This window comes from Manis javanica, chromosome 11 (genome assembly GCF_040802235.1).
Source record: "Manis javanica isolate MJ-LG chromosome 11, MJ_LKY, whole genome shotgun sequence".
In the NCBI taxonomy this organism is placed as follows: Eukaryota; Metazoa; Chordata; class Mammalia; order Pholidota; family Manidae; genus Manis; species Manis javanica.
The window spans coordinates 12,815,815-12,835,402 of record NC_133166.1 but is presented as its reverse complement, the minus strand read 5'-3'; the positions used below and the strand labels follow the sequence as shown (position 1 = coordinate 12,835,402).

Below are 19,588 nucleotides of genomic sequence, written 5' to 3'. Positions count from 1 at the left end.
TCCAAAGCTCAGCTTAAGGGCTACTTCCTCTTTAAGTCATCTCTGAAGCCCCCACTATTCTTGGGCTAGACTTTTACCCTTGAAACTGCTACACTTTGTTCATTTTTTATTGATTTCTCTCTCCCATTTTATGTGTCCTAAGTTCCAGAGTTGGTGTCATGTTGGGTCTCATTGGGCCTATGAGGAGAGCGTGACAGATGGTAGTTGCTGAATGAATAAATGTATTATGCCTCTGTAATTCCTCATATATCGATACATCCTGGAGAAATAAATACCATTTTTTTCCTCTAAGATATGACAAAGGCTCTTCTTACTTTGATTCATTTGTAAAGAAAGCAATCTGGGTGGCTGACCTCTATAACTTCAGCTGAGACCCAGAACAATAGAGATGAATCACAGAGTCCAGGTCCAGCTCTTTTCTTTTCATAGAAAATTGAAGCTGCTTGCAAGTGTTTCCTTTATTCACTCAATAAACATTTATGTGCACCTATTATTTGAGAGTGAGAAGAATTACTGTCACCATGGAACATCACTACCAAAAACTTGCCAAGCAGCTGAAACCCTTGGCCCAATTTTTGTGATAATGATTCTGGGAAGAATATTCCCATCTCTGGAAGAGAAAAAAGGTTTCCAAAGGAAAAGTAGTTCTTGTATGTACTTTACATAAAAAGGATTGAAAGAACAAGGTCTGATATTTCCCCTTTCTACAGTTTCTACAAGATGGAAGCACAACACTTAAAACTAGGGCATCAAAGAAATTAGGGGTATTGGTCTTCATGAAACTGAACACACGTCACATTTTTCCTTACAGTAAATTAAGGGTACCTCAGGTGTCAGTCAAGAGGACAATCTTTGGTCACTTCTTGGCCTGGTTTCTGTTTTAAAATCAAATGAAGAGAGTGGGGAGGCAAGTATTTCCCCAAGTTGGGATAATCATAAAATTGTAAGAGTAGGAAGAATATAAAAATATTAAGACCATGTTGAGAACAAGAATCCTCTGAGTCCTTGCATTAGTAAAATGCTGTTGAGGAAGAAGTGGTTCTCATATTATTTGATTGATCAAGGGTGTCTCATCACAGGTTTTTTCATTTCATTTTCTGGTGCATTTCCTCTTCCTCCTTTGGACCCTACCTCTCCCTTCCACCTTTCCTCTTCTGTGATTTTTTTCCTGTTTGTCACCCAATCTGATTCTCCAAATCCTTTCTCAAAATCCAAATTGAATTTCTCACATACTAAGAACACTGTGTGATGCCCCATGTCAAAAACAGGCAAGTACCATGCTGTCATGGAAAAAAAACCCCAAAAACGATTGCAGTTTTCAATTAATACAATATTCAAGGAAAAAAACAACAACTGATTTCTGTCTTGGTAGCTGTGGGTCATATGCACTGGGCCTGCAGTTTTCTACTATCCCTGGCAATTGCATTTTGAGTAGCCCATTTCACTAAGGAGAATAAACATTACAGAAATTGTAAGGATCCCAATGATAATGTGTGACAATATTAGTCACCCAGACCCGGTAAGAATGGATCAAAAAAATGTGCTTGGTGTTTGGTGAATCTTTTTATACACTAAGCAAATGGCTTGAGTTGACCAAAGACCAGACATAATTTTTAAGTTGTTACCTACCTTTTCATTAAGCTTTCTGATTCAAGATCGGTTCACTTAAAAAAAAAAAGTGACTTCCTTCAACATGAGAGGATGAAACTTTTTCATCACTTCCCAACCATCAAAAATACAAAGCTAGATATCTCACAGTATCTACCTTAAAATATTAATCAAGGAGAGAAGAGATATAAAAGGTTCATGCTCAGTTAAAAAGGAATACTGTAACCTATAAAGATTGCTCTTGTAAAGGGGAGTCAGAAATAGAAAGAAAGGGCACACTGAGAAGGAAAATAGCACTCTAATGACTTTACAGCCCTCCTGCAGGGAGAATAAATTATTTGGGGGGCAGCACAGCAAAATCCACCAGGTTGAACTTTCCCCCCACTTTCTCCAGGAGAACTGTCTCCCCAGGCCACAGCCTGCTGAGGTGGGAACTGTGTGTTAGCAAGACCGTGTTGCTGGCACAAATCACACAGGAGTCCACAGACGGCCCTAGTGTCTTTTGTGCTTTTCCACATCAAACGATGATTTCATTTCAAGCCATTTGCTTTGGATGAGGATGAAAAGGGCAGCAATTTGAAAAACAGTTGCAGCAAAAAACTCTGAAATGACCACCACAGGCAATGGAGCAATTGCAAAGGAAAGAACCACAAACCAAAGCGATCACTTACGGCAGCTACTTTCGCTATCGCTGGCATTAGAAGAAGCATGTTCTGCAAGAACAGCACAGCAAATTAAAGAGATACCAAGCATTGGAGAGCAGCCAGAACTTAAAGGAATACACTCATGCAAGGCTACTACAAGGGTGAGCAAAAGGCAAGTGAAAATCTGCAGAAGAGACCGCATTTAGAAAACTCAGACTAGACGGAAAAGATGAAAACTTTATCTCCACTTCACAGGACACTGCTACTTGATTGCTGTATCTTCTTTTTAGCCAACAGGAAGGTATCTTTCATTACAAAAAAAATGTATAATGTCAATCCAAGCACTTTAAAAAAAATCAATACTTTGACCCATTCATAGGGGTCAGGTTTTCCAGATTTGTGTTACAAAGGTCAGTGTGTCTCATATGGATGTTTCTCGATGATAAATTCAGGAGCTTCTGGTGTGCAGGCACTGTTTTCCTGCAGGCTTTTTGTTTCTCTGTGTCAGCCTTTAGGCATTATGTGGACTATTGCATTTCAAATGGCTAATCTGATCCCCGGAAGCCCTTGAATTTTATTTCTATTTAAAAGTATCTAAACTAATTCTCAGGATGAAATGGGATTGTGGAAGGTCTTTCTCGCTTCCATGAGTGAGTAGAAAATCTTGGAGGAAGAAATGAGTCACTGAGAAGTGTATTATGAATCAGTTCGGTATCTCCTTGTTTTTATTTTAAGATTCTTGCTTTGGTAGCTATAGGGGTTTTGGAAGAATGGAACAGGCAGGAGATAAATGGCCTGATACCAAGCACAGATTTCTGGCATGAATTATGTTTTTAATTCATGTTGAATGACTTGCTTGTACTGTGATATTTCAAATAGTTTTTCAGAAAAACACAGTTTAGCTAACAGAGCTGCATATGCCAGATTTGGAGCTTTTATTTCCAAAAATCACTTCCTCTCATCTGTACTGTATATTAAGTTATAGAAGATAAATTTATCAATGGATCAAGTCCTTTATAGTATCAGGTTAATTAAGTGAAGAGTATGTGATACTTGGTTTCTGAGGTTCATTAGCAATTACTTCAGCTTTTTAAAAAGTGACAATTGTACATTTTTAGAAAAAGGAAAAGAACATATAAAATTCTTCAGTAAAAAAGTATCTTAAAATATTTTCATATTATAGATTCTTGCCAATTGGATAATTTGTCTTCTATCTTTAGCTTTTTTGAGGTTAGTTGACAAACAGTTGTAATACATTTAAACTGTACAACGTGATGATCTGATACACTGATACATCGTAAAAGGAGTCCCACAGTCAAGTTAATTTGCATCCTGGATGGATTAGTTTCAGAGCATGAAACTAATGAAAACAAAAGCATGGGTTAAATTCACATGAATCATCTCTCTTTGTGTTGGTGTATCATTGGAACTGTATCATAAATTTAGGCACACATTTTACATGTGTAAAGGGGCACTAGAGAAAGAAGTGTGGGTGTATCAGAACAGACATGTTCTCTGCTACTGAAAAGTCAAGGCACACACCCCAATAATGGTGTATCTTCATTTGCATGATTATCTTGATAAGTACATTGAACTGGGGATGACAGGGTTTTTTGTTTTGTTTTGTTTTTGACTTTTAAAAATATTTAGCATGAAGCCTCACTATATACGGAGAAATTTAGAACCAGGAAGTATTTTATTTAAAAAACATTCTCTCTTAGCATCAAGATATCGTATCAGAATTCTTCAACTTTGTAGGTAAAGAGAAATTGAAAAAATGTTTCAAATTTTGCCCAACAATAGCATGAATTGGCAAATCACTTTTCCTAGTGAAATCTGTTCAAGTTTTAAAAAGTAAACAAAAATTTGCACATTCTGGATTCAAAAGGGCACCATTCATATTTTTGACTCTAATAGCAACACTTTTTAGTGATGCTCATTTATTGACAACATATTAAAATGTTTCTTTTCCTTTCCCCCAACTGAAAATTTAGAAACTCTCTCTGGTGGACTTGATGCTATTCAGATAATGTCAAAATCAGTATTTCAACTTGAGCCACTAATTCAAGAAAACTTTCATGACCTATTCCATAAGAGACTCAAAGATAAAGTTTTCATCTTTAATGAGACCGGTAGTTACTCTTGATCAGATTTGTGTTTTCTATATGTACAATTCTTTAAAAAAAAGTCCAAAGTAACAATTTGAAGGACGAAAGTTATCATTACACAGGATTATACAAACAGCCCTTGAAAACAAAGTCTAGCTCAGTGCTATTTGTTTTATGTAAATGAAATGAACGGCTTCTGAAAATATTTCCTGTAGTTGTTAAATCAAAGCAAAACAAAATGAACAAAAGAAATGAACATGTGTTACAGCTGCAAAAGACACAAAACTCTGTTCTTATTTCATTGGTGCCTACACAATGGGGTTAGTATTAAAGAAAGAAAAATCATAGCACAGCATATTAATGTACAAGATCATTATTTTTTACTGCTCAGTGCAGGGAGATTCAGACTAAAGGCATTTATAACTAGAAAATTGAAAGGCTTAACATACTTTATTTTCCACTCTATTACTATAAAATGAAGACCTGATTATGTAGTGCAGCTAATAAATCACTGATAGGAAAACATATTAATATGTAGCTAAAATTTATCATACAAACGTTTCAAGCAGGATCACTGCAAGTCAGAAAAAAAATCAATCAGAGTTAATAACAAAGAATTATTTACACAAGACCAAATAGCTTAATGTTCACTTTTTGAGAATGCATGTACCTTTTGACTATAAAACAGCTCCTTTACTAATAGCAAAGTACAACCCAGTCATGGAATTCGGCAAGGTCATTCAATATTTCTGGGTGAAAAAGCAGAAGTAAGGACATGAAGTACATTTCTGCTTTCCTGTTCTAGAACATTTAGCTTGCCCTTTCTTTCAACATGGCTTCTTGCTCTCTGGGAGGGTATTAGGCAGCAGAGCAAGGAATGCTGTGTTGGCATCCGGACCATGCTGGTCACATCACATGATCAGAAAGGGAAGGTGTGAACTGCAACAGAAGTTACAGTGCCTGGCACACTTTGCTTTTAAATGCTGACATGCAGAACAAAACGGTTGAAAATTACTTTGTAGGAGCATTCACAGCTAGGTAACAAATAAAACTTGTATCTTGTGCATGCTAGGAGTGAAAGGCCCTCAAGAAAAGGAACAAAACAAACTCAAAAGGAAAGGAAAAGAAAAGAAAAGTTACAGAGACCATTCCTTGGGAACTTACTCAGAGTCTTTGTTCCATAACCGTCGTCACCTAATCCGGGGATGTCCTGCATGGAAGTCCCCAGAGAGAGCAATGAGAGAGGAAGAACAGCCACGGAAGAGGAAGGAAGAAGTCAGTGGAGTTGAAATGGATACTACCATGACAGACCGTGTTGCCTAAGCGATCTGGATCCCACTCTCTTCTTTTGAGACAGATTTCACCCCAAACTCCCTGGGCTGAGACGCAAAGATTTGTAAAGCAACTCAAAAGGTTGCAAGTCAGGAAAAAAAAATTAGAAGATTGTTATAAATAAGAGAAAGATTCAGCAAATGCCATTTTGTCCACAATCAGTGTTGCCACTGAAACATACCATGTGAAGCAATGATCCACTCTGAGTTTCAGGGCAAATTCTTCCGTTTTGTATCCATCCGTACATGCTCACTGCTCAGTAACACTTCTCGAGAGGGAGACAGTGAGCAAGCGCGCTAGTCATCAACGTAGGGAGTTTCATCGCTCCCAATTAGCTAGCATTCCAAAAAATATATGTGGCCATGGAAGCCAGTATTTCTGTCCAGAAAATAATTTGTCTCAAGCCCTTAGAGAGTTGCATGATAGAAAAGGCAAGCCAGAGCCAGTCCTGGTCATGGATAAACGCTGGCAGGAAACAAAGTCCCAGCTTCCTGAAGGCCTCTCCAGGGCATTCTGCAAAGAAGAACCACGTCAAGGGAAGGATCCAGACCACAGCCAAACACTGATCACAGTAGTAAGCCCTCTCTTGCCTGCCTGCCGTGTTGGTTTGCCTAGGTGTGTGGTGTGGTGGAGCCTACATCGTGCGTGTTGCCCGTGAAGGATTTTTTTCTCTTAATGTTGCATGTGACGTTCTACTTGAGAATCTACTTACGTTCAGGATCACTGGTTTCCTGCTCACTCTGCTCCTTGTTCTTGTAGAATGGGAATTTTCGTGAAAAGATGAAGCTCTTTTTACGCTTGTCATTGAATGACTGTGAAGGAGAAAAGGCATGGGGCAAAAACAGGGGACGTCTAATTGTTGTCACACTCATGCTGACAAAACAACTAGTTTGTAAAAGCAGAGAGAGCTGCAGTGACGCAAGCAGGTCGTCCAAAGAGGTGCCTGAGGGTCCTAAAGGTAGATTTTATTTTCAGGGAGAGTAAATTCTGAATAAGGACACCTTGGAAAATTCTTGGAAAATTGTCACTTAAATGAAAGACTGGTTGCAGATAAATGATGATGGAGAAGTAGAGTCTTAAGTGGGAAGCAGAACCCAAAGTCTCCGCCTCTCTAGGTGCCCGTCCATCACCTTAGACAGGGCACTGAACCTCAGTACCTTCCTCACCTGTATGAGGGTAGTGATAGCAGTTCTTGGAATGTGAGACTTATGTAAGGCAGTGTAAATGTAAAGTGCTGTACAAATATCATCCTTATCGTCGTCATTATCACCAGGTAGAAAAGGCTTTATTAAAGACACGAGGCCCGTCAGTGTCTGGATGTTATTTGTAATAACTTGAATCTGAGTTACTTCAGCTTGGATTTAATTAAAAACACACAGAGAAGTGCGTAGATTTATAATAGATGATCATTACAGTCTCACACACAGATACGTAATTATAACATTTTCATTCAAAAGAGATTTTAAGGACATTTGAGCTACCAGCCCTCATTTTGTAGACAGGGGGCAAGAGGCTCAGAGATATTGACTCCCTTGCCAATATCACAGAGCTCATTGGTGACAGCCAGGATGTTGTCAACCGAAATTTGTTAAAATTACTGCTAAAAAGGTATTAACCTGATATTCACTCAAGCAAGGCAGAAATAATGTCATATATTCTGACATGACAAAATATAACATAAGGGCTATTTTAAAAATGTAAATCACTCCACCAGCTTACATAAGGCTGCATGAAAAATAACACTGATATACATAATATAATACATAAACTAGAACTTTTGTATTCAAGTAAATATCATATGCTTGCCTAAAAGGCCCCTTAAGACAATTCCATTTATTCCCACTCTTGCTGTTATGTAAATGCTTTGTGGAGTTCTTCCTTAGGAAATATCTTCATAGTCCTTTTACAAGCAAGTCTTAATAATTTCATATTCACATACATTTAAAAAATTTGCCAGCTTGATCACCATTCTTATTTGACTGATTTGGCTTGGAGAATCTCTAAAGAACAAGATTTGTTACTACATAGGTACGGAAATGAATGTGCCGAACACTTGAAAGGTAATTTACAAGGGTACTCTAGAGCAGTTTTAGCAATGGCAGCTGGTAGGAATAAATGTAGAGCCAGCAAGGTGGGCTACCTGGGCAGAAAGGCTCTTGTTTGGATGTATGTACTCTGGTCCATTGGTGAGAATCGTTTCCATGCCCTTCTGGATTTGAAGCATGACAAAATGGTGTAAATAACTTATTTTCTGTGTATACTCATGCACTCCTATATCAAATACCCATTTTGGTAGTCATGTTCATTTGGGAAACATTAAGTACTAAAATTTTGGTGCTGTCATTCAGTAATTCAGTTACAAGGAACTTTTACCAAATTCAATGGGGCTTAATTTCATGTGCCATTAATAAGGCTTTAAGAAAAACAGTAAATCAAATATTTAATAATTTCCAAAATTAAGGGACATATTTTATGGCTTCATATTAAAATACTAGGAGTACCATCTTAGGGGAAAAAAGAAGCCTCGCTTTGAATTTATTATTCTGCTGACAGCATTTATGTTCAATATAGTTTTATCACAATGTATAATTGAAGACTGATGTCCAAAGACAAAGCTGGGAACCCGCCCACGGGGGGTTTTCCCAGTTAAAAATGGTAAGTTCTTAAAGGAACATTAAATATTCTTGCATCACTCCAGTTTCATGTGACTTTTACATTTCAAGCATATTTAAACTTCAGTACTGAAAATAAAAGAAAAAAAATCATGTAGGAATTAATGGCATGTGATTTTTGCAAGATATGTTAGACATTTAACTTCAACATTACAGATGACTCATCATGCAAAAAAAAAGTTACACATTTTCATGCAAATACAAAACAATGCCGAGAGGAGTAAAGCCTGAGTTAAAATGTAGACACAGATGGAAAATGCCAAGGCCTTTCAAGGCCAAAATGGGTCACGTGCAAACCACATCATTTAAATTGTCTCATGGGGTCAAAGGAAAATGAAAATGTGTCATCTTGTGATTAATTCTTTTATCATTTCAAAGCAAGGACTGTAATGTGTTAACGTTTCCCAAGTATGAAAATGCTGTGTATCATGAGTCATCTGATTGGGACACAGTAATACTTTTTTAAAGAACAGGAAATACATAATAATTCCTAAAAAATAAGATTATCTAATGTATCAGTTTTATTACCCAAGGCCATTTTATATCAGAAGTAGAGAGAAGATAATAGAATCATTGGTGGTTATACTGCCTTACATTTATGGACAGAAAACCAAATCACTTCAGTGTTCACTCACAGATATAAAAGTCACACATTTAGGGTCTTATTAAGCATTTCAGCTACAGAGGTTATATGTGGTTTATAATGCTTTAACACTATTCTTTAATTTTGATTAGACATGTATAACAATACCATTACATAAGTTTTTGGTAGCTGTTAATTTTTTCTTTTAATTTAGAAAAGGAAAATCTGTTACTCAAGTGTTAGGTGAGAATAATAAATGAGCACTTTTACTATTTATAGACCACATGGATCTAAAGCAACTGTAGGCTAGTTTACAGCTCTATTAATCTTACTTGATCAATGCTATTTTTTCTCTATCTAACAGTATCTTAACTCTTGAAACATCTCTGAATAGGAACTTTGAAAATACTAGTCACATGTGACCAGGGGCAGCTGACATACCTAAGAATTCCATTTTGGAATTTGACCCAAATTAGTGACTTTTTCTGAACAAAAGTTATACAATGACTACTAACATTTATTGAGCACTTTATGAAGTGCCAGGCTTGGTTCTAAAAGCTCTAAGGGTGCTATCTCCACACTAACTTTGTGAGGCTGGCGCCATCATTATTCCCACGTTACAGATGAGGAAACTGCAGTTTACAAAACTTCTATTACTTGGTGAGCAGTGAAGGCAGGTTTTGAATTTGCAAATATTCCTGGTTGCAAATATTACAATTCTTAGGAACAAGAATAGTTTTTGCAAACCAAGCCTGTTTCAAGTTTCTATTTAAAATTATCAGCATTGGACTCTTCATGCTACCACAGTCTGTCATCGTTCCCACAGCTTCACTGCTTGACAATTATTTATTTAAGTCATTGGATGCTATTTACTTCAGCAATATTTTTGTGGGTTATCCTGCTATAATATTTTCATTGCCCATTCATGTTCTCAAGGGCTCTATTGTTCTTGTTCTTCTTATAATGTAAAGCAATAAAATTAAAATAATTTCAGTGAGACAGGTTATGAATGGCAATTAAAAGTTAATTGCCCACAACAGGCAATTCCATAGAGACAAAGTAGATTAGAGGTTGGTTAGGGCTAGGAATAGGGGGTACAGAAGGTGGGAAATGACAGCTAGTAAGCATGGTGCTAGGTTTAGAGGAGATGAAATGTTCTAAAATTAGATTGTGGTGATAGTTACATAACCCTTTGAATATCCTAAAAAACACTGAATTGTACACTTGGAGTGGGTGAATTATATGCTATGTGAATTATATCTTAATAAAGCTGTTAAAGGTAAGAAACCCATTCCCAACCCCCACACATGGATGAGAGGAACAATCACATCATGTTTTAAATTTTATTCAATGTAAATATTTTTTATCTTTGAGTAAGAGAGGAAACCACCCTCCCCAACTCTTGCAATCAATCAGATGCAAATGTCTTGTTTATCTGCTTCTGTTAAATGAATACCTTTCATGTTGTGACAGACATTAGACCATCCATACAGCGAGTTCAGCATATTATCACTGTCACTCAGATGTCTCTAAGTTGTTAGGTCAAATGGCAGGAAATTGGCCAACCTAACTCCAAGATGTAACAGCACTGGTGAATTGGCTTCAGGTAAACTACATGCTTCATGAAGAAAGAAAGGAATCAAAATAAAAAACTCAGATTGCTCCTTGAATCCCAAGCTAGACATCTTGATGTACTTTTATCTTTTTTCATCCAGAAAACTTGAAAACTAGGGCCACGTTTCAGTTTTTCCTCTCATTTTCATGTTTCTAATTTTTCAAGCTCCAAATGTTTCATGGTTCTAAAATGTCACCTTTGTGATGTGGATGTTCTCTGGGCACAAATTTAGATTTAAATATGTACTGAACTTTTTGCAAATATGTCACAAACTTCCATGAAACACCTTTTTCATGGCCTTGTTATCTTTTATAATTGCTCCTTTCCTCTTCATTCACTAGGGTCTCCCCTCTAAAATAATTGTATTCCGTTTGGAAAGTTGTTACTGTAAATTGGAGCCACCACTTTGTATTATACACATCTAGTTTTCATAAAGGAAAAAAAAAGAATTTTAAAACAAGAGAGGTTCAAGAACAAGTAAGACGAAAAGGTTGCTAAAGGAAAGACAAGAGTTGGCTTGAGATACAACTACACCCAGAAATATGTCTATATGGATTTAGTTGTTTTCAGAAATGTGTTATATGAATGTGTGTATACATATGTGTGTCCGTAACATTATTCAATGAAAAAAGGGCTCTGTTTGCAATCCCAATGAATTAATGGATCTAGGTATTGAGCATCAACAGCTGGTAATATCACATACACAAAAGACAATCAGATGATACATACTTCCTCATGCGGACACAAGACATTACTACAAAGTAGTTTGCAAACCACTACTCAAAAGAAAAGAAAACCCTATCTATCATTAGATACCCTTAGTGGTATCTAATCAAACCACTAGATACAACTACCAGTTACAGAAATAAAGAGGAGGACAGAGGAACATAATAAATTATGCTATAAGTAAAATATGAAGCAAACTCTGTGAATGACCTGGTTTCTTAAATATAAACAAAAGCAAATGAAGACTACAAACCAATATATCTTATAAACATAATGACAACTTAATATTTCACCCAGTGGATTTATCACAGTTGCCTTAAACATTCCTAGATTGGTGGACACTTCTGTAGTTTTCCAGTCAAAGGACTCTGTGTTGCAATGCATATAACATTTAAAAATGTCGACACATTGCCAAATTGCCTTTAAGATGATCTGCATTAAATTGTTATTTCCACTAGCAACCATTTATTCTTAATGTAAACTGGTCCCAGTAATGTGTCCTCTCTGCTTTTTTTCTCCCCTCTAACATCCCCTACACTCTCCTAATTACCTCATTGTAATTTAAGGCTTTTATAAAAAAGCTACATTTTAGGTCTGTTAGTCAAGAGCAAGACTGACTTACTCAAGTTAAAGGAGCATACCGATGCATCCTACAACTGGTAAATAAAGTTGTTTTTTCCTTATATTAAATTCTGGGCTTGAAGACTAACTTTTGCAACAGTGTCTCAAAAGTGTAAATCCATGAGACAATAAAAAATATTATGAAAACAATGTATTTACTATTCAGGGCATCATATCCAGAGACAAAAGGAAATAACTGGTTAAAACAGAAGCACCGTATCACTGCTGCTCTGATCAGGGCAAAGGAAGACTTTGATTTCAGCCATCATCTATTACATTCTCTGAATGGCCGGGACACTCCTTCAGACTTGCTCCTGATTTTTTTTTTTTTCCGAGGTGTGGAGAGGGACGTTATCATTCTGGATATAGGGTTTTGACACTAAGTTTAGTATGAATCTGTTTGCTGAGATTCAAAGTATTACAGCCTGGGTGGGACATGGCCTCAAATTGGGAGAGTGAAAGTATCAGAAAACATCTGAAACTGAATGAAATCCCAACTTAATTATCTTTAATGAACTTTAACTGAGCATTTACCAGGTTACTTCATTCTCTTATTATTCCAGTTCTCTCTTTCCTCATCAACCAGAGTCACCCAGTTTGGCACTCATCATTCTCTACCTGCCTTATTGATGTTAGTTTTACATTTCATCTTCAGCGTAACTCTGTAAGGGCCAGAATTTTGTCTTAAATTTTTGTTTTGCACCTCCCAGAGTGCCCAGAACAATGTATGGAGCAAAATCAATAACAGGGGACTTGGTATCCTAATAGCATTTTTCTTCCATACTAACATTTGTTAAATGTTCATTCACATGGCAGGCACTTTTCTATGTGATTTAATTGGAGTCACCATTCTAAGTGCTTTCCAAATATCCTGATTTAGTGGCTACAAATCCTGTTCACATTGTGCACATGAGGAAACTGACATATGTAGGGGTTGGTCACTTGCTTGTGGCTTACACAACTTTGAGTCATGAGCTGTTTCATATTCAGGCAGTTGGCTCTAGAATTTATCTCTAACCACCACACAGTACTATTGCCTTTTCTGTGATTGTTTTGGGGTGATTCCAGGTATGCATTCTCTCCTGCTATCAGCACACAGTCACAATAAACATTCCCGAGAGCTTCTCCAGGCAAATTACCTTCTGTGGTATTTTAGACTTCATTTCTGAAACATAATCTCTTCAGCTTTATTCTTTTCAAATGGTTCAAGCAGCGTGATTTCTGTGACGGGTCTCCTGGGGGCTAAGGTAACACAGAATGCTTTCTAATAGCAGGAAGCAATATGCTCATTTGCAGGGAACACGCCCCTCCTCATTTCATTTCTTCATTTCCAGAGATGCCAGTTCTTCGGCCACTTACCCAAGGGCTCCTCTCCTTTTCAGTAACCCCGCCAGCCAGTCTTCACTGGCGGGTCCTAAACACCTACCCTGAAAGCGATGCGACCCCCTGAGGCCAGAAGGGAAGCTGCAAACTGGTTTATCTTGAGCTGTGTGAGGAAAAGACCCTTGTTCAAATCCATACATCAATTTATACCTACAGAAAGTAACAGAATACTCTTTCCCTCCATTTCCATTTCTGTCTGTCCAAGCACTTATGAAGTTTCTTTTCTCTCCTGGACCTTCTCCTGACAGAAGGCCATCCTGACAACACCAGGCCTCTCCGTCCTGGGTACTTACATCCATTATTCATGCACCAAATACATACTGAGCACAGGTAGAAGCCAGGACTGTGCTAGAAACTGGAGCTGCAATAAACTCTGAAGGACCTTACAGTTCAGGGACAAAGGAAGTTTCCTAGGTTACCAGCACACTGTGACAGTGTGTGCATCAGGAAGGAAGAATAAGTTCTGCTGTGGGGAGGAGAAAGAGGGAAAATGTGAATGAGATATCAAAGGACAGATCATTGCTCACCAAGTTGAACAGGGAGAAAGAGAGGGAGGTTATTCCAGCAGTCAAGGGAGTTAGGCAGAGGTCTTGACTGTTTTCTGATAAGAAACAGTCTTTTCTCTGATTAATATGTAAACGCCTTGATAATAATAATAGTAACTAATATTACTGAGCTCTTTCTCTGTGCCATTGTCAGTATACGCCTGTTAAACATTTTGTACTATCTCAATGAATCCTCCTCACAATTCCGTCACACACACACATACACACACACACCTCTTTGTATTATTACACATATACAAATGAGAAAACTGAGGCTTAGAGAGGTGACCTCATTTGCCCAGCTGGTGAGGGGCAGAACTGGATTCAAACTCAGCTCTCTCAGACTCTATAAAGCCCAAGCTTCACTACTATTCTGTTTTCTGTTTGTACTTTGCCAGGGCTGAGTACATCGTGGTGGCCTAAGCCTTGTTGCCTGAGGGAAGAGTTGGGTGACAGCTTGCTGTTTGGCGGGGGAACAGTGCCATGTCCCACTGTAGGCAGGAGGGGAAGGACTCATGACTTCATTTCACAGCCTGCTTTGTTCAAATGTGAAGTTACAGGGTGAGGCCAGCATCACTCTATACTCCCAGGTATTTGTTAAGCCAGGAGTGTGTGCAGGGAAGAGATCAGAGCCCAGTCCTGGCGTCAGACAGGCCCAGGCAGGCTTTGCGGCTAGACGCATTTTTTTTGTTTTTGTTTTTTGCTAGTAAGTTTGACCCAACTCACTAGGTATGTGATCTTGGGGCTAGTTAGTTAACCTTTCTAGGATTCATTTTCCTTAACTTTGCTGTGAATTTAATGCTTACTTCATGTCATCATCATCATATTATCATTATCACTATATTATTATCACTGGTAATATGAGGTTCAGAGTTAACTTGCTTTGCCTGTAGGGCCTGCTGTCCAGTGGCAAACAGCAGGTTTGTATGTGTCATAGAAACTCAGAGGAGAGGCCCCTTCCGTCTCTGTGAGCTTAGGAAGTCATGTTCCCTCCCTGAGCATCAGCTGCCCCCTCTGTCAGTCAGGGAGGTACATGGGATGACCTGAAGGTTCTTCATGCTGCGAGGCTGTTTACTCTTCCTCCCTCTGCCTGTTCCCTCCTTGGGGAGGAGAGGTACCTAATTTCACCGGCTTGCATGATGATGCAGTTTAAGGAACTGGCAGTTTGCTCTTTGTCTCCCACTACCTGATGTCAACTCCAGACCCTGAGCGCAAGAGGTCACTTGCAGCCGCCATCTGTCAGGAGTAGGTGAGGGCAAATGATAACTACAATAATAAATAGTATTTTTTGTAAAGTTGTGCCCGATTGAATAATTTGCGCGTCAAGCTTGAATGGATGGAGGGATAGCTAACAAACAGAAGCAGATCCATGATGGCTACAGCTGAGGCTGCTGGCCCTCAGCCAGTAGCCCCATCTCCGCAGGATGGGTCCCAGGGATTAGGGCTCTGTCTGGGAGCTGGGTCACCGGGCAGGGGAGTGGGAAGGTGGTTCTGCCCGCGGTACTTTCATCTAGCCCCATCTGGGCCTTCCATCTACACACTTCTTTTCAGGTGGATTCAGATGCTATATGCTCATGGGCTGTGTTTGCAAAGACAAGCAGAGCCCATCAGAGAAGCGTATCATAGTTTTAATGTGAGAGGGTGTGAGTGGCCCAAGGATTTCTTAATGGTTCATTTTATAGGGAGAGAAAAATTGAACACTGGTTGCTAGACTTTGAACAGTAGCTGATAAAAGTGCAGGTTTTCACTTGGCCAAGGTTTGAATTTCTCTAAGATTTTAGAGTGCAGAGATTAAAAAAAAACAAACATGAAAACACACACATGCCTCAAGGGAGAAAAACACCTTCAAACTCCCCAACACTTCCTTTTAAGAACGGTCTCTCTTTCCCCCTTTCTTTTTCTCACACTCAAACTCTCCCACTTCCCCGCACCTTTCCTATTCATGCTCATGTCAGAGCCCGGCAGGCTCATTATTATTTCTGTACTAGATACTAGGGATCACTGGGTGTGTCTGTCATTGTAACTGATTGTCATTTTAAAGCCAAAGAGAATATTCCTTGGGCCCGGGGAGGAAATTTTCACAGGAGGCTTGGCAATCGTCCTTGATCCCTTGCTTGTGCATTTCTGTCACTTTTTCTCCATCCTTCTTGCTACTCTCCTGGTTTAAGGGGACCGATTTTTACATGTTTGGAAATACCATTCACATAACAACTGCACTCCCCTTGGGAGAAAATGCTCTTGCATCAGTTAGCATGGTGCCTAGCAAATAGTCGGCGTCTGATAAACAACACTTACATTCCTTACTCATCCTCAATCCTCACTTCAGGGGCTGCAGTGCATATCCTAGCAGAAGACACTACGTTTGGCAGCAGTCCTTTACTTGAAGAATCTAATACCTCCATCTGCAACCAGGCACGTATGGGCTTAGCCAGGCTAAGTGAGTAATAAAGAATTATTTTTATTTCACAGGCATTTATTGATTTTACCAAACATATTCCCAGGTCCAATGTTCAATAGTGTCTGCTGCAATGAGAAAAAGGTCCCCCCTTTGGAAGAGGAATTGCAAAAGCACACTTACTCTTGCTGAACAGTATGTGGGATGAGTTTTATTCCCCATATGTATCCCTTCTGCAACAATATGGCTATAGTAAATATTGTTTTTATAGTAAATATTGTAACGCATATGAGGAGCTCACAGTTAAGCAGATCATCACCGCCCTATGTTATAATTGCTCTGATGGGGTTTGTACAAGATATGAGGGCACCAAGGAGGCAGCAAGGGCCTCTGGGGAAGCTGGTGAAGGCTCAGAAGCCGTGTTTTAGCTGGGACTTACTTGAAGGAATAGGAGATAGTCAGGTGGAAAAATAGCAAAGCTCGGTTCTGGAAGAGTAAAAGTCTCTCTAACAGGGGGTGCCAAGCCACCTCTTCTCCCCTCCACCTCCCGCCAGGCCTGTGAAGCTGCCTGGAAGGAGCGTAGGATTTAGGAAAGGTGGGCAGAGAAACAGCAAAGCGCCCCGGAGGCAGCTATGGCCTTTGCCCTGTGACCCCTCAGTTATAGGTAGTACTACTGTGTACTTCTGGTCAAGAAATAATCAAGCAATAAATGAGCAGGACGATTCTTTTTTCCTGCAGAAACCACATGTCGAGTTCAGAAACCACTCTTTCAGTACGCAGTCAGCACCTTCAAGTATTTGGATTATACATTCCAATGAAGGAGCATTTTGCAGCTGACAGAGAAGTCACAAAATCTACCCATCAAAGTCTTATCCACTTTGATAGGGGAAAAAAAGGCTCACTCCTTGGGTTTCTCAGCCTACAGTAGATTAAAAATAACATGATTCAATTTGGATGGGGGCTGGACAGAGTTCTGCTCCAGGCACCTACCTGCAGACAGCGCCAGGAGAGTAGAGCTGAGCCCCGCACAGTGAGGCAGGCCAGGAAAACTGTCAAGCTTGGATTTAGCCACAGAACGTGTCAATAGTGTGATAACTGAGGGCTGTAATTATTAATTCAACAACTCCTAGGGGGTCTGAGCTGGGTAAACAGGGAGAGTGAGAGCCAGCCTGGGACCTCTGTGGTGCTCCTGCAGGGGGCTGCCTGTAGAGAGACAGGGTGTGAGCGCCGAGCTTCACCTAACACCCGGCACATACAACTCAGACGAAAAGCGCACACGCAGTCACTACCATGTTTACATGGTGGGTTAAGGTTAAGTGTTACTAAAGCATCCCGGTCACCTTAACATTGTGATCTTGAATTTTGTTACTATGACAAATATATATGGCATTTAATTTATAAGTTTATTTTAACTTTGGAGACGTTAAGAGCTATAAGGATAAGGTATTTATACTCAATTTTATGTTTATGTATATTTAGGGAGCATCATCATAAAAGATTTTAGGTAACACAGAGAGAACAGAATGATTTTCTTTAAAAGACCCATATAAAGCCTTCACCTCACAGGGTTGTTGTGAGGATTTAATGAGAAAAATCCTTACAATTTACTTTGTAAAATGCTTGACTTATAAACTTCAATAAAATTTTGTTATATTTGTAATCACATTTTAGAAATACTGATCAAAGACAAACCCTTTATTCCCCAAATGTGAACTTTGCCTAATCCTTAGAAGGGAGTAAACGCAGAAGTTCAGTCAGTCCTTGGGGCTCAGTTAGGGGAAAGGAGAACGACTTCCCTTAAACAAAGCAGTGACCCCACTGAATAGCAATCATCAATGCCTGTATTTATTTTCTGACTACAGTTTGGGCTTGTGCTCCCAGCATTCCACCCCTACGAGGGCCTGAGGGCTGGGGAGCTGTCAAAGAATGCGTCCTCCACGAATGAGGAGTGATGAGCTCTGTTGGAACAAACGCCTGCTCCAAACTCATTAGGCTGCTAATTTCTCATGACAGGTGAGTACAAGCCAATTACAGAGAGAGACAGTGGCTTCCTGGGTCTTTCCAGGAGAAACACCTATTCACATCAAGAACGTCCAAACACCAGTTTCAACAAGTGGTAGCAGAATCTTTACAAATATTTGTGAGGTTGTCACAACATGAAAGGCGAACAGCACACCTACAAGCTTTTTCCTCCTTTTCAAGTGAGATAGGCTCTAGCTTACACGGACGAGGGCTTGTAATAGACATGAGTTCTCACTTGGTAGTGCAACACCCAAGCTTCCCAGAACTCTAAAGGAATGGAGGCTGTTTGCTTTATGCATCATGACTACTAACAAATGGAGGACACTTACCCTTACTTCCCCACTGTCACCCACTTATACCAATGCCCTTGAAGTGCGGAGGTCATGTCGCCCCAAAATGGGCCTCAAGCACGCAGAATGAGCTGTCATAATCCTGAGCATGATGGGCCTTTCATCATTTCCTGCTTTCATGTTAGGGGGCAGCTCACGCTTATTGCATGATAATAGGTAGACTGATAGATGAGTGGGCTACTCAAAGGTGTTTCTTGAGGAGTGTGATTTTGATTGGGCTTAAAATCTTTCACACTATGACTCTTTAGGTTAGTTTATCTCATATCCTAATGAAGCAAGGTTACTGAACCCCCTTCCTAGCCCCATTTCATGTATGAGTGCTTGTCCTGCCTCAGATGACATGGCCAGTGGCATAGTTACGGATCGCGATACTAGGTCTTCTGACTGCGTGAGAGGAACAGATGATGCATCCAGAGTGCCAACTTCCAAGATAATCTAAAGCTTTCCCATTCATTGTTTCTAAGAGCAACTGCAAGCGCTCAAACATCTTTGTTTTCCTCCAACCCTAGTCCAGTGCTGGACATGACAGACACCTTGTGCGCATCTGCTAAATAAATGGTGTTCATGTACCTCCAAAGGACAGCACTGTGTGGCTGTGGACAGGTTTTCTGCTCCTCTGACCCTGCCTCCTCATCTAATGAAATGGATAATTCATCAAAGTGCTCTGCAGATAGGAGGATTTATTACTAGAATCCATGAAGAATTTCTTAATCCCAGAGGAGCGGATCCGTCACAACTACTTTTCTGCTTTTAACCTTGCTATTGGTCTAAATATGGTTTCTTTTTTTAGAGATTATTTTAGTGACAGTTTTATTGGTTCTGGCCTGGGTGGATTTTCAGTCAGATTCAGTGGTTATTTCAGTCTCATGCATAAACTGGTGCCAATCACCAAGAGTACAGAGCGACTGCTGCCGGCGGCTTCAGGTGGCAGGTAAGGCAAAGGTCTTGAGGTGGGTGTCAGGAGAGAGCTGCTTGAGGATGGGC

At 39.5% G+C, this 19,588-nt stretch overlaps 1 protein-coding gene across 19 annotated transcripts in view; it reads right to left on the bottom strand.

Annotated features, from left to right (window-relative positions):
* DLG2 (discs large MAGUK scaffold protein 2) overlaps positions 1-19,588 on the bottom strand; it is a 1,871,010-nt gene that overhangs the window by 17,599 nt on the left and 1,833,823 nt on the right. For 11 of the 19 annotated variants that reach the window (XM_073215942.1, XM_037010570.2, XM_037010575.2 and 8 more), the window contains one exon: positions 6,405-6,504. In XM_073215942.1, the coding sequence (XP_073072043.1) occupies positions 6,405-6,504 (100 nt within the window). Of the gene's footprint in view, positions 1-5,524; positions 5,571-6,404; positions 6,505-19,588 lie in introns of all 19 variants that reach the window. The other 8 variants (XM_037010571.2, XM_037010568.2, XM_037010586.2 and 5 more) reach the window with 1 other exon arrangement.